Below are 26,372 nucleotides of genomic sequence, written 5' to 3'. Positions count from 1 at the left end.
TTTGTGCTTGATTTTAGAGTTTTCTATGGTGTAGAAATGATCTATGGAACTTTAGTTATGCCCAACAATGGCAGGTGTTGATGGAAAAAGAAAGAAAATCGAGAGGAAAGGGACGTCTGTTATGGGGGATGAAAGAGAAAGGTGTTATATATATATAACCCATTTACTTAGCCATCAAGTATTGGATAATTAACACATGCTTAATTATCCACTTGCATAAAAATCTTATCTGTCAACTATGTTTATCCACTTGCTTTGACTTTTCTCTTCTAAAGTTAGTTCCGCACCAGAGCAGAGAAATGCTCGCCAGAGGAATGCATTCTCTGACTGGGCAGAGGAATGCCTTCTGGGCAGAGGAATGAGCTCGCCTCTGGCAGGGCAGAGGACTCGGCTCCCCTCTGGCAGGGCAGAGGAATGAGCTCGCCTCTGGCAGGGCAGAGGAATCGGCTCGCCTCTGTCTGGGCAGAGGAAAAACTTCCCCTCTGTCAGAGGAAAGACGTCCCCTCTGTTTGGGCAGACGAATGACTTCCCCTCTGTCAGAGGAATGTCGTCCCCTCTGTTTGGGCAGACGAATGACTTCCCCTCTGTCAGAGGAATGTCGTCCCCTCTGTTTGGGCAGACGAATGACTTCCCCTCTGTCAGAGGAATGTCGTCCCCTCTGTTTGGGCAGACGAATGACTTCCCCTCTGTCAGAGGAATGGCGTCCCCTCTGTTTGGGCAGACGAATGACTTCCCCTCTGTCAGAGGAATGGCGTCCCCTCTGTTTGGGCAGACGAATGACTTCCCCTCTGTCAGAGGAATGTCGTCCCCTCTGTTTGGGCAGACGAAAGACTTCCCCTCTGTCAGAGGAATGTCGTCCCCTCTGTTTGGGCAGACGAATGACTTCTTGGTTTGAAGCAGCGAAATCCCAACTCGGCAGAGTAGAGCAAGACTCAAGGCAGAATAGTGCAGTCAAGAGTAATTCGAAAATTCGTCAACTTTTCCATTCTCAAAGTTTATCAAACACTCTCAAACATCAAAAATACTATCAGACTCATATCTCCACCTAGAATAATAACTTATCTCATCAAAAGGTGTGACTCTAATGCTCAATATCTCTATTTATCACCATAACTCCATCTCATCTTAATTATAATCTTATATCTCAGTACCATAGTACTCTCTGTAGTGTCTCGACACTTCTACTACTCATAAAAGTACGGGGTGTTACATGCAGAGCTCAATCTTCAGCTATGCTCCCAGAGTAGAGCTCGGCTACGCTAGAGCTCGGTTTCGCCAGAGCTGCTACTACTAATGAAAGAAAAGAAAATTTTAACTTCATCAATGTTCCACCAACATCTCCCTATATCCTTATTTCCTCAAAGTATTTCATTCTCTAATCCCATCATCGAAAAAAATATAATAGCTCAACCTATTAGAAATCTCATCTCATAAATAACTTATTTTTATATCTCAGTGCTACAAGTGCCCCTTAAAACTCAAGAATATTTATAATGAGGAAATATGTATGATATAATATATATTTATTAGCATTGCTTAATAATATATATACAAAGAATTGTGATTAGTGTGGGATTCTTCTATAATAATAATAACAACAACAACAACAATCATAATAAAATGATATTACATTATTGCCCTTAAAATAAATTAAAAAATAGGGACATAATAGGCAAATCAAATTTTGTAAAACAAGGCTCTTTTATAATAGGTATAGATATAGATTATTGGCCGTACATTATGTGATTCTATTTTATGATTTTTAACATTATTTTCAAAACGTTGCAATAATATCATCACCTTTTAATTTATTGAAAATTACATGATAACGTAACAGAATAAATATTTTATTTGCAGGATTTTGCAATTTATATATTAATTATGTTGCAGAGAACTGTCGTTATTGGACGACAATCTGCCGCTGAACAACATCCTGTCGATCAAAAACCAAAAATAAAAAGAAAAGATCCAGAATAGTCAAAATCAAACAAGAAGAACTTTAAAATTCGTTTTGCTCCGCGTTTAGATAATTTAGGATATTTTTCATAGATCTTTTGGCATTTTCTTTAGACGTATATATATTATGAATATTAGTTTATTACATTTTCATTTATTAATTAATAGTTTTATTGATATACCTTTTTAAAGTTTTCATAATAGCCAAATGAACAAGTCAATTTCATAAATATAATTAATTAATAAAAATATTTGAAACTATATAATAATATTTATATATTTTATTTTCATCATATAAAATCACATTTGTTAAACGTGCATAGCACGTTCTTTTTCTGGAGTTAATAGGCTCAATTAGCACTTCTTGGATAAGAAAAGGAAAAAATGTCCACCCAAATAAAAATATGGAAAAACTAGCCTTTTTTAATGTAAATGTACAATTATACCCTTAATACTGTTACACACTTTTTCGGAAAAGTGTGTAATAACGTAAAAGTGTGTAATTGCAAAAAAGTGTGTAACAGTGTAAAATACACTGTTACACACTTTTTTAAAAATCGTGTAATAGTGTATTTTACAATGTTACACACTTTTTCTCAAAAATGTGTAATTACGTAAAAGTGTGTGATTGCGAAAAAGTGTGTAACAGTGTATTTTACACTGTTACACACTTTTTCGCTTATAAAATGTGTGTAATAGAGTATTTTATACTGTTACACACTAAAAGGGTATTTCAGTCAAAAATGCTATTATTTCCATATTTTTATTTTTATGGCTAGAATTTCCTATAACTAAAAGGTTTTGGCTAGAGTAGGGTGCTGCCTCTTTTTTCTGCTAGTTATGGACAAAAAAGATAGAGAATACCAAAGAACAATTTCTACTTGGTCGCTTATTCTTACATTTTAATTAAGCTTGAAATTTCCACACATTGTCAAATAAACAACACAAACCAGGCAGAATACTCAAAGACGAGATTGATTTATTTTTGATGAGGATGGAGGCGAAGAGGAAGGCCATGAGCGGGTGCAGGCGAAGAATGATACAACATCTTCTCATTTGGAATGAACTTTTCAAGTCTGAACCTTGTCACCAAATTGTGGGTGAATACCATTATCACAAACTTAACATAGAACCTACCTGGACACATTCTTGCTCCTCCTCCAAAGGGAACGTACGTGTAAGGCGCAGGTCCGCTCCCCTCAAACCGCGAAGGATCAAACTTCTCCGGCTCCGGAAAGTAGTCGGCATTCATGTGGGATGAATGAGGGGTCCACAGTACCTACGAGTTCATGATCATATTATTTCTTGATAAGTAAAGTAATTAATAACCAAGATTATAGTATATACTTATTTATTAGTAGTATAGAGATAGATATTGATTAAATATGTCGCACCTTCCATCCTTTAGGGATGGTGAAACCTGCATACGTGAACTCAGCAGTGCTCTCATTGAATGCTCCTATTGAAGGGGGTGTTAGTCTCAAGCATTCGCACACGACGTTCCACGTGTACTTCATCTTCTCCACATCCTTCCATGTCAGAACCTCGTCTGGGCCTTTCGATTTTGCAATCTCCATTTGCTCTGTAAGAGACATGACAATGAAAGCAAGACGATGATATAGTACGTGTTGGATTACAGTAGAAATTAATTTAATTTTCCATAAAAATCGAACCTTTATCAGTTAACATATAAGGGTGTGTTTACTTTGATGGAAAATCAGAGAAAAATTATATTTTCACGATCATATCATTTTCACATGTTTATTATGATGGAAAAGTTTCTCCGGGCAAGTGGAACATTTTGTCGGGCAGCTCATTTTCACTCATTTTCTCTCGAGTGTCGGATAATATTATCCTATGGTAGTGTGAAAATATTATTCAATATTTTCTCATTTTTTTATCTCTAGTAAACATAGGATAAAAAATGAGAAAAATATAATATTTTCTCATATTTTCTTATCCATCATTTTCCAATGAAAATTTTACCACCAAAGTAGATGCACCCTAAAGTAATTAACTACACTTAGTGCTCGTTTGGTTCAAGTAGATGAAAGGAAAGGGAATGAAATCAAATAAATTTATGTAATGGTAACAATAACTATTACTTTTATTAAGTGTTTCGTTTAACAATGGAAAGAAATCATTAGTAAGAGATTTTCTTTCTTTTGTTTCCCATCTATTTTGAGGGGTAACATATTCGGTGATTGGGTTATCCTCAAGTAAGGGTAATGGTTAACTCAACCATTACCCAAACCAAACTACAAGGAATGGATTCAATTAATTGAATCTCTTTCCGACCTCTAAAAACACTCAATCAAACGTGTGCTTAACATGTAAAGTATTTTTCATGGGATTCAAACCTAGGACCACGAGTTCATTACTTTATAGGTTAATTGCAAGTTGTTTGTAATTTTCATAGAAAATGAGTTTTTTTATTTGATCCTAATCATATATATATTGTTCTAACACTTCATACTATTAGATAATCAATTCATATAAATAATAGTGGAACAATTCAACTCTTACCTTTCAAAACCTCATCGTATATGTGAGGAAGCTCGGCAAGATAATATATGACAATAGTGATTGTTGAGGAGAGCTCGTACTCGGCGCCAACAAGCAAACCAAGAATCACATTAACAACCATATTATCACTCATATATTCCCCATCTTCATTAGTCGCCACCACCATCTTCGACAGCAAGTCCTCTCCACGGCTCCCCTTCATCATCATCATCTCCTTCCTCCTCTCCTCGACCACCCTCTTCAACTCACCCCGCACCACTTTGCACCCTCTGATAGCGCGGTTCAGGGCCGTCCCCGGCAGGTTTATAGGCAAGGACAAGATCCCTTTCGCCAGAAGAGAAAGGGGCTCCAACAACCTGCCCAGGCGCTCCGAATCCGCCACGTTCATGAACACTCTGCACGCCAGCTCAAAGGCGTATGTCTTTGTCAACGGAAGAACCTTCACCACAGAAGCAGGGTTCCAGCTTTGCTCGAGCTGCTCACGAGCTAACGAGTCCATCACGGGCACGTACCTCTTCAAGCTATCCGGGTTGAGAATGTCGTATTGGAAGTTTTGGAAAGTGGCCTTAGGTTCTTGATGGCTCTTCACATCGAGATCTTGATACAACGCCCTTCTCAGTGATAGAGGGGGCCATCGATTGAAGAGTTTGTTCTGGTTCGTGTAGACGAATTTGTTGCCTTGTGCGCCGCATAGCACGGCCACTTTCTCCCCCAACAACGAGGTTTTGAATACATCGCGAGAGTATTTCTGCATCCTGTTTCTCACCAGTTGCTGACTGCCTAACATGGTGAGCTCCATGTTTTCTCCCAGAATCGGCCAACCCTCGGAGCCGGGAGGCAGGTTTGTCGGATGGGCCGAACCCCTTTTGCGAATGAAGAAGATGAGACAGAGCGAGAGAGGAAGAAGAAGAAGAGGGAGAAGATAAGGCATCGTCAAGATCTCCATATTACTACTCAGAACATGTGAAGAAGACAGAGGTATTTAATGTTAAATCCGGAGGGTGTGTACTGTGTTTACTATAGTAATAGAGTGGTTAATTAATATATAAAGTCAAAACTCTTACATTGAGTCTATATTATTATATGATCTTTAAATGAGAATCCTTATTTAAAATAAAAAATGGACAATTATTCTTAGCTCAATGATGTGTGCGAGATGTCTAGATTCGTGTTTATCATCGTGTAATTTTATTTGATATTGTCCAAGTTCGTTAGTATTTTGGCGCATGAATTGCATGAATCGTGGTTGGAGGCTCATAGATGAAGAAAGTTGGTGAAGGGTGTATTTTTTATGAAGATGGCGTGATTTTAAGGAGACGATTAGATATTGAACTTGGAGTTAATTATTTTAGATTTAATCTAGATTGCACGGGTGCGAGGGGGCGGGTGCGGGAGCGATACGATTCGGGTGCAGGGATACGGATTTTTAAAAATTATAGGGTGCGATTCGTGAAGGATACGTCTATTATATTATATATTTTTATTATATATAACCAATCAAATATATATATATATATATATATATATATATATAAATTTGTAATAAGAAGGTGCTTAAATCCTCATTTTCATTTAATCTCATTTATACGATTCTATTTTAAATTTTTTAAAAAAAAGAAACAAAAATTTAAATAAAAATACTTTAAAAATCAAAACCAAAAAAAAAATTAAAACCCTACCTACCCCACCCCCACTCAGCCGACAAACTCTCTCTCTCCCTCCCCCCTTCTTTCTTTTTCTTCTTTCTTCCTTACCCAACCCCACCGACTCCCCCACCCCCCTCTTTTCTTTCTTTTTCTTCCTTCTTTCTCTTCCAGGCGCTCCACCGACTCCCTCCCACCCCCTTTTCTTTCCCCAATCACGGTGGATGAGCTGGGGCAGGCGCTCCACCGCTCCCTCGACGACTTCCAGGCGCTCCAACTCCGGGCTGAGCTTCGACGACTTCCAGACGCTCCCTCGACGAAGTCCATCTTCAGACGCCGCCGCGCTCAACCTCCATCTTCAGACGCAGTCGCGCTCCCTCGCCACCGCCGGATTCGTGAGATTGGCGCACCGGATTCGCGCACCCATTTTTTTTTTTTTTTTTTTTTTGAGGGATTCGCCATGTGGCGAATCCCGTGCGTATCCCACGCGAATCGCACCCTTGAGCGAATCGGATACTGCAATGTGGTGATTTCCGGCGAATCCGTGCATTATAGGATTTAATTAAAACATAATACTCTTGTTTTGATTAATTTTTTGGCTTATGTTTGTAAGAGCCGATTGGCCCAATTTGTGGGCTAAGTGAAGGCTATGAAGGGATTTAAATCCCTTAGTTTTATGTTAATTAGGTCAGCCGCCTATATATTAGAGATATAGTATTAGGTTTACTCGGTTTTGACTTTTACTACACGTTATTAGCTTTGGAATTACTTTGTGATTTTTCTTTTGATTAGCAATTAGATAGTGGCGGCTACGTACATTGAAGCACAATTGGCAGACGATTTTTCTAATTCAAGAGTGGTGACTTTTAATTATTTGTTTTGCAATTTAATTATTATTTTGATTTCTGTGATTGCTTTAATTTATTTGATTGTTCTTAGTTTAATTATGAGTAGCTAAATCTTTAATTCGGTGAGAATAATGAAGTATTTATTTAATATTCAGTGAGACCTAATTGAGCAGATAATTGATTCCTGTTGATTTCGATTTATTCCTTATGTTTAAAGACAATTCTGATTTTATTTAAGTCTGACCAGCTTAGGTTTAATTAGATTAAAGTCAATTGGTTCCTGTCAATCCGTAATTGTTGGAATAGGGCTGATAGTGATAAAGCTACCATGTCCGTAGTAGGAATAAATTGGTAGACGAATTATTACTTGCGTTTTTGGGTAATTTGTCTAAATTGGGTTCCTTCATCTTAATGCTATTAGAATATTAAATCCATGTCTGATGTCTCCAGCTAGATTATATTTTAATAAGGGAAATAGGCAGGTCTGACGTCTCCAACTGTTTATCGACACAGTAAGTAGGAATTAGGGTACGTCTGTTGCGTTCACGGTATCCTATAACTGGTTGGTTGATAGGGATTAATTTATCTTTGCGTCGATGAACAAAGTTATTAAATTAATATGGATTTATTCGAGCCGAATTACCTTTCATTGATTTATTTCATTGATTTATTTCTAGTGTGATTTTTGTTAATTTATTGCTTTCTTAGTTTATAAATATTTTCTCTCTCAAAATTAAGGCGTAGTGGCTACACCAATTTAATCTATAGGAAATTGATTGCAATTACCCATTCTCTGTTGTTCGACCCTACTTATTACTATACTCATTTAATTCTTGATGTGGTATACGACGTCCACTACTCAATTATTATGAAAATCTACTATAGATAAATGCAAAACCTAACTTCATATCCTAATGACAGAAAATTTAATTTTCTTTTTCGAATTAAATTTGATAGTGAATACATTAATTTTATAAGAAAATGTAAGGTCAAATTCTATTTTACAGTGAAGGAGAAGAAAATAAGGATTTAAAGGGTGAAATTTTATTTATCCCTCCTTTTTCCATCATAAATTTACAATCAAAGAGAACGCACATTTATTATATGTTGCATATTATATTCACCTTAGATATTTACGAGAAGAAATAGAGACTGCTTGAAGGAAGTGGACATAAGATTAACAGAAATGGTTCTTGAATAATGGCTCACATTAAATTATTGATGGTTAGATTTTATTTTCTGTTGAACCCAGCAATAAGCCAATTTAATAATTATTTGAATGAAATCTAAACTTTGCCTGAGATGGATTCGACTTATAAAATTTATGCATTGTATGTAAAAGATCAAGAACTCAAGTTAAATCCACGTCCAAATAATACTATATATAGTTTTTTTATTTGTTGATGGTAGAGGTGCTTTCTCTTTGATAGAATAGGGTGAAATACATATATTTTATATATATATATATATATATATATCACTTTTTTCACATATTCTCTTTGTTGGAAAATTGTCATTGGGAAGACGGGAAAATTTTCCATAACAACATATTTGCCCACCTTTTCACCCCAATTCATGATAATATTATCATAAATTATATATAAGTGTGATAATATTTTCCCACATTGTATATTTTTATAATCTTTCAATTTTACTATCAAAATTTATACACCCTCCGTCCACGAAAGAACTTCCTAGGAAGGAGTGACACAAGTTTGTAGGAAATTGGTTATTGAGTTGACAAATGTTTGACTAATTTTCAAGTACCGAAAATTTTTAATTTAGAAAAACTAAATGGCACAGGATCGATCTACGTTTCAAGTAGATCATCGTAGTATATTTACTTACTCAAAACCGATTTCCGGTGAGTGAGAAATTATTAATCAAAGTTTGGTACTTGAAATATTGAGTTGTGGAAAAGTGATAAGTATTAAAGAGATGTTAATGCCTATCACACATACACATTGATTTGCGGATGATAATTAAGACATTATATAAGTTATTACATCAGTACATGTAATAAAATTGTGTGCACACGCAACTAGCTGCAAAGCCCATATGCGCGCCCCCAGTGTCCGACGTCCGACCCCGACCTCGGCAATTGGTCTTAATTTGGATGGCCTTTGGGCCAAGCCTTAGCTCTCAATTGACTTATTATTTTGGACCAATGATTTCTTGGCCCAAAAAGAATCAAGGCCCAATCTGTTGGGCCCATTCATGCACACAGCTGTTGACCTGACGGTTACTGTCCCACAACATGTAACATCCGTCATAATAAGACGGGAGGGAGTTACATAGCTGAATTCAAACATCCAGTAGTTACACTTGTAACTCCCAGCAGTTTTGAATCTCCCTTAATGGAAATTTATTGTTGTCATACGCCCTCATGGAAGAACTGTGCCTATAAATACAATCACACCATGCATAACATACCATGAAGACTCCAGATTTTCTGCATACTAGTATCACAAGCATTCTCTCTACACTCGTATAATCTAGAGCTTTGTTCTCGCCTCATTCCAGTTCGTTGGAGCTCGTTGGTTTGCGGTGCTGCTACCCACGAGATGAAATCGTTTTATCTTTAGAGACGACACATCAAACCATGAGCACTATCGAGATGTATCTCGTCTTGCGGATGGAGGATTCTCCTCGACTCGGCTCTATTTTCCTACGGGTTTCATTCTTGTATTTTTCAATATTGTTTAGTTCATTGTAATTTATAATCTTCTACATTTCTATCGCAATGTAATATGCCCGGCCGCAAGCTATATTTCCAACAGAGTTTTAATAAAATATTGTTGAGTGTATTGAGATTGTAGAAAAAGTTGTGAAAAAGTGTTAGTAATTTATTGTGTTGGTAAAAAAGGAAGGGTAAATGGAGTATTTTTAAGTGGTGGGCTATAGTCCCAAAATAGGTAGAAAGTTTTTTTTGTGGTCATCCTAAAAAGGACAAGTAGGAAGTACTTTCATGGATGGAGGGAGTACAATTTAACTCATCTATCTATATCTATCCTTCTGTGTCTTCCTTTTCTCTTTCTCCACTCTCTCTCTCTCTTTTCTCTCTCTTCATAATATTTTCATACTAAAATGTGATAATTTTTTTCCATTTTTTCTTTTCTCTTATTTTCAATAAATTTACAACTAAATAGAACACAACCTTGAATAACAAGTATAGATCTTGACGTGTGCGTGTGTTGGTCTCATGGTAGGAGGTTAATGTCCAAGACCTGAGGTCTTGGGTTCGAGTCCTCCATTGCACGACCTTTAAAATTTCATTATTTAATTATGTAATTTATAAAAAAACACTATAGATTTTGACAAAACATACTATTATAATTTGATGTAAGTTGGAGCACACTAACTCGAAATATTACTCCCTCCGTCCCGGCTATCTTGAGACCTTTTTTTTTGCACGAGAATTAAGAAAGTAGTATTTTGTGTGTAGGTCAAAAAGTGAAAAGGTGAATGAGGGTAAAACTTTTACCAAATAAAAAAATACCTCAAGATAGACAGGACGCCCAAAAAATAAATTGTTTCAAGATAGGTGGAACGTGTTGAGTATGAAGCCTGATTGGATTTGGCTCGTGGTATTCTTGGGGCCCAAGCATGTCTCCTAGTTTGACTAGAGTTAGGGTTTCATTAATATTGCTATATATATAGTTGTTCTCCCATTGTAATCTATATCCGAAAATCATATAGTGAACCCTGGCTTGGCATCGCCCCCAGACGTAGTTACACAACGTAACGAACTGGGTAAACAATTCTCGTGTGTATTTCATTCTTCTTTTGTGATTGTTGTTGTGTTTATTTCCTAACAACTGGTATCAAGAGCTCGGGGTTCAATGGGAGCAGTCACGATGAACGACGGAAAGGTTGCAATCGAGAAGTTTGATGGATTAGATTTCGGCTTCTGGAAGATACAGATTGAAGATTTCCTCTATGGTAAAGATTTGTACTTGCCTCTCAAAGCGAAACCAGAAAATATGTGTGCAGACGAGTGGGAGTTGCTGGATAAAAAAGCGATGAGCGCGATTCGTTTGTCGTTGTCAAAGGACATAGCTTATCACACGATTGGAGCAAAGTCGACGAGGGGTATGCTGAAGATCCTGGATGAGATGTATCAGAACCCGTCCAAGGCAAACAAGGTATATCTGATAAGGCGTTTGTTTAATCTGAACTTTAGTCGGTTGATATCAAGTTCAATGACGAACTTCGTGCCCTAGTTATGCTATCTTCTCTGCCAGACAGTTGGGTGAACTTAGTAACTGCAGTTAGTGCCGGAGATGCAAAACTGAAATTCGATAGAGTAAGGGATCTGATGATTGGTGAAGAAATTCATAGGAAACAATCTGGATCTTCTTCTTCGGGAGCAGCACTGAGCACGAAAAATAGAGGCAGCTCGAAGGAAAAATAGAATCGGGGTAGGTCAAAGTCCAGAGGAAAGAGCCAATCCAAAAAGGATAAGGGTTCAATTCAGTGTTGGAATTGTGTGGAGTGTGGGCACTACAAGAGTCAATGTAAAACATCATCGAAGAAAAATAAGAATAAGGATCAGGAAGACAAGAAGACAGCAAATACAATCACATCTGACGATAAAGTGATGCGTTGGTCTTGAATGTGAGCAGTCCGATAGAATCGTGGGTGCTAGATTCTGGAGCATCATTCCATTCATGCAGTAGTGTCGGAATAATGGAAAACTACGTCTCTGGCGATTTTGGACAGGTGTATCTTACTGATGATGAGCCCCTGAAAATCGTGGGAAAGGGAGACGTGCTAGTTGTGACATGCAACAGATCCGTGTTGAAGTTGAATAAAGTCAGACATATTCCCGGACTGAAAAAGAATTTACTTTCGATTGGGCAGCTTGATGCAGAGGGCTAAACAGTAACGTTTGGCTGCAGTAATTGGAAGATAACCAATGGAGCTATGACTGTAGCTCGTAGAAAGAAAGAGGGCACGTTGTATATGACAACTAACTCTAAAGATTGCATTGATCTTGCAGGAGCAGTGAACAAGGCAGATTTGTGGCATTATCGGCTTGTCTAGCCTGGAAACTATTGAAGTTGGCCTATGAGAAGATTGCATGTTCGGAAAGCAGAAGAGAGTAAGCTTCTCGAGAGGTGGCAGAACCTTGAAGACGTAGAAGCTGGAACTGGTCCATAGTGATCTATGGGGACCAGCGCCTGTAAAATCCCTTGGTGACTCAGGATACTACATAACCTTTATTGACGATTCCACTCGAAAGGTATGGGTTTATTTTCTTAAAAATAAATCTGATGCGTTTGATGCTTTCAGGAAGTGGAGAGCCCTTGTAGAAACTGAAACATGGCTGAAGGAGAAGTGTCTACGATCCAACAATGGAGGAGAATATAAACTTAAGGAGTTCAAAGAATATTGTACTGAGAATGGGATTCACATGGAGAAAACTGTGAAAGGAACTCCCCAACAAAACGAAGTAGCAGAGTGCGTGTATGAATAAGACATTGAATGAGCGAGCTAGATGTATGAGGCTGAAAAGTGGGTTGCCTAAGTCGTTTGGTCAGATGCAGTCAACACAGTTGCATTCCTAATCAATAGGGGTCCATCAGTGCCATTGGAGAATATGATACCCGAAGAAGAGTAGACGAGAAAATAGGTGAATCTATCTTTCCTAGGCATCTTTGGTTGTGTTGCTTATGCTCACATTGATCCTATTAATAGAAGCAAGTTGGATGCTAAATCTGTTAAGTGTAGGTTCATTGGTTATGGTGGAGACGAGTTCGGTTATAGACTATGGGATGAGCAGAACCAAAAAGTTATTTGAAGTAGAGATGTGATTTTCAATGAACATGTGTTGTACAAGGACATATTGAAGGCATCGAGCTCTGGCAATTCTGATTCTCAAGTAGTCGAGTTAGACATCTCAAACTCGAGTGGGAGCAAGGAGAGCCAGAATGTTGAAGAGGTTCCAGATGAGGAGCCAAGAACCCCACCACCGAACAATCCGCTGCCAAGTCCGATTAGAGAGCGACGCGCACCTAATAGGTAGTTGCCCTCTAACTTTTATTTTTTATTTACTGGCGGTGCTGAGCCTGAATGCTATGCAGAGGCAGGTACTGGTAGTAACAAGCGAAGGTGGAAAGTTGCTATGGATGATGAGATTTCATTTCTTCTCCTAAATGAGACTTGGGAACTTGTGGAGCTCCCAAAGGGAAAGAAGGCATTGCACTGCAAGTGGGTTTATCGAATCAAGATTGAAGCAAACGCTACAAGGCCAGGCTGGTTGTTAAAGGGTTTGAGAAACGATATGGTATTGATTATACTGACGTGTTTACTCCTGTCGTGAAACTTACCACTATTCATTTGGTGTTATGCATGGTAGTTGCAGAAAACCTGTTGTTACATTAGATGGATGTAAAGACGATGTTCTTTCATGGTGATTTGGATGAGAACTTGTACATGACACAGCCTGAGCGATTCGTGGTGAAAGGTAAAGAAAATCTTATGTGCAAATTGAAGAAGAGCTTGTATGGCCTGAAGCAAGCTCCGAAGCAGTGGTACAAGAAGTTTGACAGTTTTATGTTGGAGATTGGCTACGCGAGATGTAATACCCCGTCCCCCTATAGCTATGTTTAGAGTAATTTTGAACTAAAAGTTAGGATGATTCACGTTGGATAAATAAAATGAATTTATTTTAATTCCAACAAAACGATTTGCAAAAGTTTTGTAAAATTTATTTATTTAAATTCTTATTCATTGCATATTTGTTTAAATTGAGAATTTATCATTTGCACGAGCTATTTATTTAGCGAACCCTGAAGAAGTATTAACAGTTGCGATAGTTCAACCCTGAAGATTTTATTTGTCAAATCATCTCCCTCAATTCACTCACACTCAACACTGCCCATCAGTCCCCTTCCCTCCCATCAACAACATGCCTAACCATGTTTTTTCTTTCACACTATTCTAAGAGATTTCAACTTCTGCAGCACACCCCTACCCCTTTCATAATTTACTTCTTCATCATATTACACAACTTCGTTATCCACTTTACTCTCTCTCGGCCACACCAATCAGACCAAAGAAACTAGACCAAGGAAAGATTTGAAGCCACACAAAGCTTCCAGTTCAAAGAATTTCTCCCCCACATGAAGCACCATAAGGTTTTAGTTTGAAACTTCTCATCTATTTCATTACAACATAAGATCTGAAGCATTATATATGCATATGCTGTTTCAACAACTTTGCGTCAGAACCAGACAAACAATTTATGCATTCATGTACATAGTTCATACATATATTCGTAATAAGATGGACCAAGATTTTTGAATAAATGGCAAGTCACTAGAAACTCTATGATACAAAACCTGTACATACATGTATGAAAGCATGATTTTGAAAAAAAAGATAGAGACTTGTTGAAGTTTTGTCTTTCCCTTGTTGTCGTTTTTGTCGTGTCGAGTTGAGTGTTTCGATGTTGGGCTTCTTTTTCATGAGAACCGAGTCGACGGAGGCACAGCCTATGGCTGTTGTCGCCGATGTTAGAGGGGAGAGTTTCGACGGCGGCGGCGGCGGTGCTGCTGCTGTCCGTCGAAGCCAGAGAAAAGGGGAAAGTCAGGGGCTAGGGCCCAGTGGTGGCGTGAAACCACTATCGTGGCTGGAAATTGCAGAGAGGAGTCGGGGGAGAAATAGGAAGCCAGTGGTGGTGGAGTGCCGTCTGCGAGCGGGGAGCAGGGAGGTCAGCGGTAGTCGTGACGCTGAAGTTTAGAGAGGGGCTTAGGGTCCAGATCGGCGGCGGCGGCGGCCTCCAGTCGTACGCTCGCTGGGAATCGAGGCAAGGGCCACGATCTGAGAGAGAGACGAGGGAGAATGATAAACACTCATTTTGCATAGTTTATATGATTTATTTTCTGTGGATTGAGTCGATCTTGTGCTCGTTTTATTGTCGTTTAGAGCCTATTGCATAGTATTCCATGATTTCACGGTCGGGTATAGTTTTGGCTATTTTGATGCAGGAATGAGTGTTTCTTGGAGCATGATTGGTGAGGAATATGTCTAAGGAAAGAGATGTAAGAGAATCGAGCCTGGAAATCAAGAAAAAAGAGGAGAAAACGAGCTAGAGGCGAGAAAAAGACGGAGGGCAAAAACAAGAGGGGATTCGGCGCCCAGTTCGGCGACCGCCGACCAGGTCGCCGAAGTCCCTGGAAGAATTTTGGCCTTGGTTTTCAAACTCGGCGGTCATCGAGTTTGAAGGGGAATTGTGCAGTTTTCAGCGGGCGCCGTGTTGACCGCTGAATTGGGAGTTTTGTGCGGGATTTTATGAAGTTTCGTGTTTTATTTGTTTTTAAACTCTATTTTTACCCTAAGACTATAAATAGGTCCTCTTTTGACCTATCTAGGGTTCCCAACATTATTCCTTAGTGATATAACTTTTAGTTATTATTTCTTTTCCAGTTTCTAAGACTTGGATTGGATTTCTGCAAGATTGAAGATTCGAGCTGTTGCTTTCGTTTACTACAGTTTTATATAATTCAGTTTTTCCAATTATGTTCTTTTCAATTATGTTTATGATTTCTTTTGTTATGTCTGGCTAGTTCGTTAATCTGAACCTAGGGTTTGTGCATAACTGATTAATTATGTGTGTATAATTTATTGATATCAATTTGCCCTCCAGCTTGTGATTCATGACTCCTGGTGCTTGTTTTCTTGTGAATTATGTGGCCAATAGTTTACATGTCTAGCTGTTAGTTTGAAGTCTTAAATGCGATAACTGTTCATCTGATTCAAGAATGCATGTTATAGTGTTAGCCTTGAGTCTTGAATGCGATAGGTGAAGCTATAGGGAGCTATTCTTTGTGTGCTTTTGAGAGTTAATTTATTTCTTTGAGTCTTGAATGTGATAAGGGATATATTAATCTACGTTCATATATAGGTGTTCGTTAGAGAAGCTTGTGGATAGTTCAGTGATCTCTCATCAGAATTGGATTAAATTGGTAATTGAGTCAATAGATTGAATGCATGTGATTGATTAGTGAAAGTACATCCCTAGGGTCAGTGTCTTTTATTATTTGATTTATTCTCCTGTTTTATTTGCTTTGTTTTATTTTAGTTTTATTCATCCATCATAGTTGAGTTTGCCTGAATATTACCAGAGTTTGCATTAGGATTATTTAGACTAGTTCGTTGTGATAGTCCCTGTGGATACGATACTCTGCTTGTTATTTCGTGCTATAATTGCACTGTTTAGTTGCAGTTATTGTCGCTATAGAAATAGAGATTCAACTTTTTGGCGTCGTTGCTGGGGACTATTTAGAATTTACTTTAATATTTCTGATTAGACTTAGGCATTATTTCAGGCATTTTTAGTTTTATTTTTATTTTTAGTGTTAGTTTTCTATTTCTGATTTTCGATCGTTGTCTCAGGAGTGTATGACCACGAGATCCAAAGGAGAGGAACAACTTGTACCTTTGAATTTGGAAATAAAAAAGCAGTATAAAAGAGACAATCGCGAGAAGAAAAAGCAAGCTATGGCCGAGCAGCGTGATAACTTTGATCCTGCAGCTATGATGCACATGATGGCGGAGCTTTAGAGGCAGCTGAGTGAGGAGAGGGAGCGCCACCGGCCTCCTCCACCGGAGCCACCACTCAATCACATGTATCAACCTCGGGTTGATCAATTTCAAGGAGGTGGCTGGGGACCGACTGTGCAGGTTAACACATTCGAGCTGAAGCCGGGATTGATAAACATGGTGCAAGCTGAACAGTTTAGTGGAGCTACTACTGAAAACCCACATGCTCACATCACTCAGTTTCTAGATATCTGCAACACTATTAAGCAGAATGGAGTGCCGTCAGATGCAATCAGAATGAAGATGTTCGGATTTTCTCTCAGGGACAGAGCGAAGGAGTGGTTCAAGAGTTTGGACAGAGGTGCTATTACTGGATAGGAGGATTTGTGTAGAGCTTTCTTGGCAAAATATTTTCCTCCGTCCAAAGCTCAGAAAATCATTGCGAGATTTTTCACTTTTCCCAGCTTGGAGATGAGACCATTCATGATGCCTGGGAAAGACTTCGTGAGCTGCTCAGAAATTGTCCACAACATGGTTTTACGGAGGATCAACAGATCATTCACTTTTATAATGGTCTGACTGGTCTACAAAAAGTATGGTGGATGCTACTGCCGATGGATGTCTTCTCCATAGAAATACAAAAGAGGTTTATCGTGTGATAGAAGAGATAGCCTCTAACAGTTATCAATGGCCGAATGACAAATTTTCTACAAGGAGGATCGCAGCTGCCCCGGAACAGAATTATGATGATTTACAGGAAAAGTATGCAGCTCTCCAAAAGCAGTATGAGTTGGAGAGGAAAGCACTGCTTGCTCAAATTCCTCAACAATTGAGTTTATCTGATGTGCCGTAGTTTGAGGATACTAATTATGTACAGAGGCAGTATCAATTCAATAGGCCAAGCTATCAGGGGCCTCAGGGCGAGCTATGATCGATGTGCCGAATGGAAGTGTAATTTTTCACGCATCTGGTGCACATGGTGCCACTACCTCTGTTCGTGTTGGGTGGTCTGTCACGCCCGCTGCGTTTGATGTTCACTGAGGCCATGAGGTATCGTCGAGCTCTAGACGGTAAATTAAGCACTTGTTGGGAGATAACCCAACCGTTTTCTTTGTTTTGTTTTACTTTCTTTTAGGTTTTTTTTGTTTCTTTGTTTTCTTTGTTTTCTTCGTTTTGGGGTTCTAGTGCAGTTGAGCATGGAAGATGCGGGAACTCGCGCCTTGTTCATACCACCACCATGGAGCATGTGTTCCTGTGAGTAGTGACACACATATCATCATCCCTCCAAACTTATTTTCGAACTTGTGTTCTGTAATAAGTTTGGGGGAGGTGAGAGTAGATATGTGTATCACTTTTATCTTTTTGTTGGCTTTATTGATTTATTCTGCTTGGTTGGTGATGTGTGTTTGTTTTGTTTTTGAGATGATAATTGCTCCTTTTGATTTCTGGTAAGATGCCAATGATGATTTCTGTGAAAAAAAATTTGGAGTTTGATTTTCTTTAATAATTTGAGCATAATTTGAAACAATTTGCATAATTCTAGAGTGATTTCGACCTTGACTTTTGGATGTTGAATAAACCTGTGAGATTTTGAGCCATAACTGTTTATCATACACAGTTTATTCTTTGTTGTGAGTTTTGTGCATGTGGTGATCTTCTAGAACTTGACATGGTTTCTGTGTTGAGGTTGATGTTGTGCTTAGGATTAGGAGATGATTTTAGGCCATCTTTTGTTAGCTACAATTTTTCCCAAACACTGTCCCTAAATGAAAAATTATCCTTTGTTATCCACTTTGAGCCTATTTAGCTTTTATTCTTTAGCCGGATGATAGGGGGTGATGTAGTATATGGGGATCTCTGTGTGGTAAATGTTTATAGTGGGTCATGAAAAAGAAGAGATGATTTTGTGTTACTATTTACTCTTATAAGCTCTAGAAAAGTTGTAAAAAGAAAAAAAAAGATTGTTGAGAAAAGAAAAAAAATTGTTGAAAAAGAAAAGAAAAAGAAAGAGAAACAAAAATTGTGAAGTCGAGTGCATATTGAGAAATTTGTTGAAAATCGACTTTGTTTGTTGGAAATAAGTGGAGAGCGTAAGAGAGTGTTTAGTTTTGTATTGTGATAATTAAATCCCTTGAGTTGTGTTGATTATGGTGGCATAGTTGGGAGGAAGATGGAATTTATTCCATGCTTGATTTGTGAAGTTATAAAGTGTTGGTGTTCTAAATTATTTTGAGTCACATAGCCTATATTTCCCTAGCTTAATCAATGTCTCTACATTATAACCCAAAGAAAAAGACCTTTTTGATCTTAGTCCTGACACACTTTTAGCGATGGAGATTTTAGACGATTGGCAAGCCTATGGTAAGAGATCTGCATTGCATTGAATTTCGATGAGAGTATACACGTTCCATTCCACCAATTGAGAGTTGAGTGATACACGTACCTTGTGAGATTCAATTGTTTGAAATGTCAAGGTTGATTTTGCTATAGGTTGTGTTTATTGGTGAATTTTGTGCTTAATTATTGAAGATTTGAGAATTCTATCATTCTTTATTTTTCTGAGGCATCGATGATCCAATCATCTTACCCATTCGTTATTATTATTTTGTTCTTCTCGTTGTTCGAGGACGAACAACATCTTAAGGTTGAGGGAGTTGATAAACACTCATTTTGTATAGTTTATATGATTTATTTAATGAAATGCAAACTATTTATCCAATACAAATTAATTGAGTACAAAATAAGTTTTAATTAAAATTTTAAGCTAAATTTTAATTAGGGCCCAATTAGTAATTTACATAAGCCCAAGTCACCTTATTATCTTCTTCGACCATTAATTTTTTGATGAAGCCCAATTATATATACTTCTATTTATCAGCCCAATTGCAAAGATGGGCCTAACCAAATTTCTTTCTCTTTCACTCCATCTATTTTATGTCACCTAAAAATTATTTTAAGGGCATTTACTTAGCATGATTTACTAATTTTATTTTGAAGAATGGAATTTCTCTAATCCCACGTTTTTTATGTGCCACAAATAAAGTAAAATTAGCTCAAATAATAGAAATAATAATCAAAAGTCTTGGCATATCCCAAAATTTCAATACATCAAAACAAACAAAAATTGATACTTTTTCAATCTATCAAGGCTAATCCTTGACAATAAACATCCTCTTAAAAAACAATATCCCCAATTTCCATCTTCAGTCAACTAAAAGAAATGAACCCATACATTAATTAAAAGATCCAACAGACATAAATTCAGCCCACAAATTACCATGCCTAACGGCACTTCAATTTCATTTTACAAAAAATCAAACTCAAATGCCCAATTTAGTTCACATTCAAACCGCAAAATGCTATCGGCTCTCGTGATATCTTATCTGCGCTACATGAATATATTGAGTGTGATGGTTAATTACAGCTACTGCAACAGATATGTGTTGGTTTAGCGGCAAAGTGCTTAATGTCTAAGATCAAAAGTTTTAGGTTCGAGTCCACCGTTACGCTGTCTTTAAATTTTTTTACTCCCTCCGTCCCCAAAATAAGTTCCTCTTTGGGGACGGCACGGGGTTTAAGGAAAATGGTAAAGTGTATTGATAGTGGAAAAAAAATATGTTATAATTAGTATTGGGAGTAGTGAAAAGGTGAAAAAATGTTATAATTAGTATTGGGAGTGGTGAAAAAGTGAAAAGTAAGAATAAATAAAATATTATTAGTGGTGGGGTAGTTGTCCAAAAATAGAAAGAAAGAAAGATGAACTTATTTGGGGGACGTCCCAAAATAGAAAAAGATGAACTTATTTCAGGGAGGGAGGGAGTATTTAATTGTTCATGCCATACACTAGAATATTATCTCTATCAATAACATTTATGAACTCTTATTGGCTTAAAGCACCCTTTCTCAGAACATTTCAATGTGCCAGCTAATGATGGATCATCTTATCCTTTTTTAAATCATATTATTGAGTTTTCGTTGTCAAAGTAGTTGACAAATGCTCTGGATAAGTATTTCTTTTTACATATTCCCTTTGAATGAGTGGAATAATGAGGGAGAATTATTCAATGAAGAAGAAGACAATATAGAAAATTTAGTGTGAACAGGTGCTTAATATACAGCTTTTAGGTGGTGTGGTCCCTACTAAACAAAACAAGTGGAATTCATAAAGATAATGTGCTTTTCTCAGAAGCTACACGCTTTTCCCACGAAGGATAGTCTAGTCTCTGTTCCAGAATCCAAATCCTTCATCGAAGAATTCGTATTCACAACAACAAGCTCTTTATCCTTCTTCATCCATATACACTCTTACCAGTAGTAAATCAATTTGACCGAAGAAATTTGAGTTTGGAATTGTTGCAATGGCACAAGCAGTGGTGTCAATTGCTCTAGAAACCTTGCGCGATTTGTTATTAGAAGAAGGAAGGTTTTTATCCGGTGTGGGCGATGAAGTGAAGGAGCTCGAGTGGCAGCTCAAAGAGATGAAGTGTCTCCTCGAAGATGCTGACAGAAGGCGACATGAGAGCAGAACCATTTTCAATTGGATCTCAGAGATCAGAGATCTTGTCTACAGAGCGGAAGCGGCCATTGAAAGACACGCAGCTTATGAATCGTTGTCAAGGAGAAGACGAGGCCTTAGGAAGCTCGTCCGCAGATGTTCTTGTAGTTTGGAAAGATACAACTCTCTCTACCAATTAGGCTCCGAGATTTCACCAATCAAATCCCGTCTTGAAAGGATAAACAAGGAAATGTTAGAAAATGGCATAAAGAAGAGCATCATCAACAATCCAGATGGAGGGGCCAACAACGGGGCAAGGAAGACCTTCCCCGATTATGAGGTCGGAGACTGTTTTGTGGGGATGGCGGATGAGCTCAATCGGCTTCGTAATCTCCTAAGTCAAGACAAAGAGGATCGAGTTATTTCAGTGTGGGGAATGGGCGGTTCAGGCAAGACCACCATCGCCAAGAAGCTCTACAACGAGACCAGCTTTGATCTTTCCGCATGGGTTTGCATCACTCAGCAATGTCAGAGTTTTCAATCAGTCTGGGAGGATGTTCTGAAGCAGCTAGAGCATCAAAGCAGGAAGGGTGTGAGCGATGGGCCACAAATAAGGGAGAACGTTGTTCAAAGTCTGAGCGATTCGGAGTTGAAGGAGCGACTATGCAAGATACAAAGAGAGAAGCGATGCCTCATTGTTGTGGACGATCTTTGGAAAGTTTCTGATTGGAATGAGTTGAAGCATCCCTTCCTCATCCATGATTTGCAGAGCAAAATCTTGATCACCACGCGCGAAGAGGAAGTTGCAGAGGTTGGATGCCCCGTAAAACTTGGGCTTCTAAATATGGAAGATGCTTTGGAACTACTCAAGAAGAAAGCATTTCCCCAAACCAACATTCCAGGTCAGTTGTGGTATGTATAATATATATTGTGCTTTAGATTATATATGGCAGTTAGTTGAATTTGACTTCTAGGGCATGTTTGCTTTAAGGTATAAGCTTCATTTACTACCTTATACCTTCTTTGATTTGACGTAATAAAAGATGGTATAAATTTTCGGGCAGCACCTTTTCCCTTGGGAAAGGGATAATTTTATACTTAAGAGAGAGTGGTATAATTTTATACCACCTTATAAGGAATGGATAAATATATTATCATTCAAAAATAAGATATTAAAAATGTGGTCCCCACTTTAAGTGATAAATTTATATCTCATTATATTATCTATCCTGGTGTATTCTTTTGTTGCATCATTGATTTTAAATTAGATTACAAAGTCTAATTAAGTTATAAAGTTGTAGTACTAGCTAGTCAATTAATTGTCATTTGTTAATTCAACACAGATTTTGCATCCGAAGAAAAATTTGAGAAAATTGGGAACGAAATGGTGCGAAAATGTGGGTATTTGCCGTTGGCAATTTCTTTACTTGGCGGGGTCTTGAGAACGAAAAATTCGATGAAGGAGTGGGAGTTAGTAAATGAGGATATCAAAGAATTTATTTATAGAGATGAAAAGGAGATTGACGGAGTGCTAAATTTAAGCTATGAAAGTCTACCATATTATTTGAAGCCTTGCTTTCTCTATATGGGTTTATTTGAAGAGGACGAAGATATACATGTTTGGTATCTATATAGGATGTGGATAGCACAAGGCCTAATTTCATATGAGAATATTCGAGACAGGGACAAAACTTTGACTGAAATCGCCGAGCTCTACTTGGGTGAGTTGGCCTCCAGGTCCATCGTCCAAGTTCAAATTAACTATGGTGTCACACCTGGAAGGAAATATTGGAGATGTAAACTTCATGATGTAGTCCGAGAACTATGTTTGAAATTGGGGAGAAGGGAGGATTTTGGTGTGCGTAGTTTGGAATATCAAAGTGGGAAACTTAGTACCTTACTACGACAAGCTTTCCTACATATGGAAATACGACATTTGGCTATCCATTTTAGAGCAACAAAAGTCGCACTGGAACCTGATGAACATGAACTTGGAGAAGGTAGTAGCAAACATTTAAGGTCTCTGCATATATTCAGTCGCAGTAATTCTGTTGAGTTTCCTCCACGAAGTATAGTTGATTTTCAAAAATTCAAATTTCTCAGAGACCTATTTATGGTGGGATTCAAATTTGCAAGAAGAAAGTTATCGAAAGGAATCACTTATCTTGTTCACCTTAGATGTTTGCGTTTAGAAGATTGTGAATTTGATAAGCTACCGTTATCCATAAGGAATTTGCTATACATGGATACCCTTGATTTATTTGGTTTGAATGATGTCAAAGTTCCAAATGTTTTTAAGGAGATGCTACGTTTAAAACATTTGCTTCTTCCCAATTATAAAGAGAAAAATATTGGAAGTTATCGATTAACATTGGACGAGGGAGTCTCTGAGTTGGAGACCCTATGGCGTTTGGATAGTAGAGTGCATGAATTAAAATGTATGAACAGAATGAAGAATCTGCTACGTTTCTCAACAAAAATACACGACAATGAAAGCTTGTCAACCATCTTAGACGCCATTGCCATCATGGACAAGTTAGTGTTTGGTGCGGTTGAAATCAAAGAGGGTTGCGAGTTAGGAACAAACGAGGGAGTGTTGAAGAAGGCAATCACATGTCCCAATCTTCATGAGTTGTGGATTGAAGTTAAGTTAGGGAAGGCTTTGTCAGAGTGTGGGCATGACTTCATGAGCTCAAAACTTACGAAATTGTTCCTATATAAATGTGAGATTGAGGATGATCCAATGGGGATACTGGGGAAGCTTCCTTGCTTGATAGACTTGCGTTTGTTCTTGAAATCATTTGTCGGGGAGGATATGACGTGTCCATCGAACAATTTTCTTCACCTCAAGAAGCTTGTGCTATCAGAGTTACCAAATTTGAGGGAGTGGAGAGTGGAGGCGGGAGCCATGCCCCTTCTCTCTCAATTAGAGATCTATTATTGTTCTAGTCTGGAGATGATTCCAGAGGGATTGAGTGGCATTTCTACTCTTCAAAAACTGACAATTATTAAAATGCCAGAATTGGGAAAAAGAGTATCGCCATTAGGAGAAGATTTCCACAAAGTCAGCTATGTTCCTTCAATTATCATCAAAGGCGATGTCGTCTAGTCTCCAGCCGGGTAATCCTTGCACCAATCTCATTCTCAATTCTTTTGCAGTATGTTGCAGTATGTGATTTTTCTTTGGTACCTCGATAAGGTTTTAATAATGTTAGGCCATTCTAAACTGTACATTATATATGTGTTCATTTGGAAATTGTGTTCTGTTAATTTAGAAATTGTCTTATGTTCATTTCTGTTCTCTGCGAATCGCTTTTATTTTCGTTTCTGCTATGAAATCTGATTTTTTCATTTTTTTAACATAAAACATTTTGAACATGCTTTAAACAATTACGAACACCTAAATAAACTATTTGGATTTTGAAGGAGTCTTGTTTGAAAGTGTTGAATGGGTCTCTTGCTTGTCCGCGGCAACATGACAGCCCATTCTCAGCCGTGTTGGAGATAGTATCGGAAGGATTAGTTTTTCTGATATATGGATCGTCTTTCTTGGTTTGCAGTCGTGATGATGTTGCTGTGCTGATTTCGTCGCCCGACAAGGTTAACTTGTTGTAAGGTTACTCGTCGTTACACCACGCATTTCTACGTTGAAAGTCTAGTCTCACCGGTTCCTGACGCGAATCGTTGAGTTTAGCGTGGTGAGCTACTGGATCATTTTCTCATTGAATCAAAAGATTGGTCTATTTTTGTATACTGCCTAAAAATAGTGGCCTAAATTTTTTTTGAACTCATTGTGTTTTTATTCCTCTAAGAGTGTGTTTTCTTTGATATTTTCACAATTTTTCGATTATTTTCACGTGTTCTGTAGAGTAGATAATTTTATGCGAGTTGGGTAATTTGTTGGACGGCATATGTTACATTATTTTCACTCAAATTTATGATAATGCTATTATGATATTTTCTCTCATTTTCACTCAGAATCATAATGATATTATCATAGTGTATTTAACGTGATAAACTACATTTTCTACTTCAGAGAACATGGGTATAAAAGACGAGAATAATAAAAGTTTCCCTTCTTTTCTTATCCTCATTTTCTCACGCTGAATTTATATAATAAAGAATGCATCCTTGTAGTTATTTGCTATCTAAGCATGGCCAATTTGAATTGCTTTTATTGAAATCCTAGATTAAGAGGTTATTTGGCTTTGCTTATAAGTTCTTCAAAATAACTTATAACCTGTCTAGAAGCTTATAAGCTGATAAATTAACCACACAATGTTATCACTCTTCAACACATCATCACTCACATGCGAAACAAACTTCTAACAAATCAAAACAAATTCCAAAAACTCCATTGCTTAAGAGGACCTCTTCAATATGTGAACACATTCCCATCCCTTCATGTTTCTGTCGTCATTGTCATCACTCAAAACTCTAAAAGCTGAAACCAGATAATCGGCAAACAAAACACACATCCGGCTGTGAAATAACCAAAAATGAATAAAAATATGATAAAGATGTATGTAGCAAAGAATAGTTAGTGTAAAGTAATTACTACATGCATCTTATCATATAAAGACTAATTTTGGAAAGTTGTGATCGATGTAATTATTGTTTATGTATAGTACATTGATAGCACGGCGGCTCCGGAAATCAAAGTGTATTCGAGGAGAAGGCAGGGGCAGTAGATCGCGAGTGCATGCTGAAGTTGCAGAAGAAGATTATTTATTTATTTCCATATAATTAGTAGTATTTGTTATTTATTATTAATATTAGTATTATTATTGGTAGTGGGCCTTGCTTGCATGCATGGGCTTTAGTAGTAGGGTTTGACACTATATATGTAATGGTGGGGAGTTAGGGTTGGAATTTTTTATCAAAGATCAAGTAATTGGCGGCAGTAGCTGTGGCGGAAACCTCTGGTTTCCGAGACTATATTCGTGTGCTCTTGTTCGTTTATTGATTCGTGTTCTTAACTCCATCAATTTGGTCCGACCTGCCGGATCCGATGGTGAACCCCGACGCCGTTGAAACCCGCATGGCGGTTCAGAACCGCCGCTTGGAAGAACTGGAGAAGACCACGAAGGACCTCTCGGTCAGTATGGGAGGCGTCCAATTAACCGTGGACTCGCTGCAATCATCCGTGGGCGGCATCGAGGCCTCACTCGCTGAGATCGTTGCCCAAATCAAGTCAATCGCTGCCGGAAAATCTTCGGGCTCAGGGGGGCCGCCACCACCGTCGAACAATACTGCAATTGTGCTGCCGCGAATGGAACTTCCGGGCTTCGACGGCTCGGACCCCATAGCTTGGCTGGCACAGGCCGAGCAATATTTCCTCGTCCACAACACTTC

The 26,372-nt window shown here is 38.0% G+C and overlaps 2 protein-coding genes across 3 annotated transcripts; one reads left to right on the top strand and one right to left on the bottom strand.

Moving 5' to 3' along the window:
- Nucleotides 1-2,810: 2,810 nt before the first annotated feature.
- On the bottom strand, nt 2,811-5,465 carry LOC131017742 (beta-amyrin 6-beta-monooxygenase-like). Its single transcript, XM_057946461.1, has 3 exons — nt 4,483-5,465; nt 3,351-3,538; nt 2,811-3,235 (listed from the first exon to the last, which is right to left on the bottom strand). Exons 1-3 carry the CDS (start codon nt 5,426-5,428, stop codon nt 2,936-2,938), a joined length of 1,434 nt encoding a protein of 477 aa, XP_057802444.1. The 5' UTR covers nt 5,429-5,465; the 3' UTR covers nt 2,811-2,935.
- A 15,245-nt stretch (nt 5,466-20,710) lies between these two features.
- On the top strand, nt 20,711-24,984 carry LOC131017741 (putative disease resistance protein At1g50180). Of its 2 annotated transcripts, XM_057946459.1 has the most exons (3): nt 20,711-21,919; nt 22,361-24,137; nt 24,444-24,984. In XM_057946459.1, the coding sequence occupies exons 1-2, from the start codon at nt 20,881-20,883 to the stop codon at nt 24,124-24,126; spliced, it is 2,805 nt and encodes a 934-aa protein (XP_057802442.1). In that variant the 5' UTR covers nt 20,711-20,880; the 3' UTR covers nt 24,127-24,137; nt 24,444-24,984. The 2 variants fall into 2 exon arrangements, with proteins under 2 accessions (XP_057802442.1, XP_057802443.1); XM_057946460.1 differs by lacking the exon at nt 22,361-24,137 and having other exon boundaries at nt 20,712-21,919; nt 24,578-24,984.
- The last annotated feature ends 1,388 nt before the right edge of the window (nt 24,985-26,372 follow it).

Source organism: Salvia miltiorrhiza, chromosome 3 (assembly GCF_028751815.1).
Source record: "Salvia miltiorrhiza cultivar Shanhuang (shh) chromosome 3, IMPLAD_Smil_shh, whole genome shotgun sequence".
In the NCBI taxonomy this organism is placed as follows: Eukaryota; Viridiplantae; Streptophyta; class Magnoliopsida; order Lamiales; family Lamiaceae; genus Salvia; species Salvia miltiorrhiza.
Note: the sequence above shows the minus strand (reverse complement) of the source record. Positions and strands in the feature narration are given on the sequence as shown.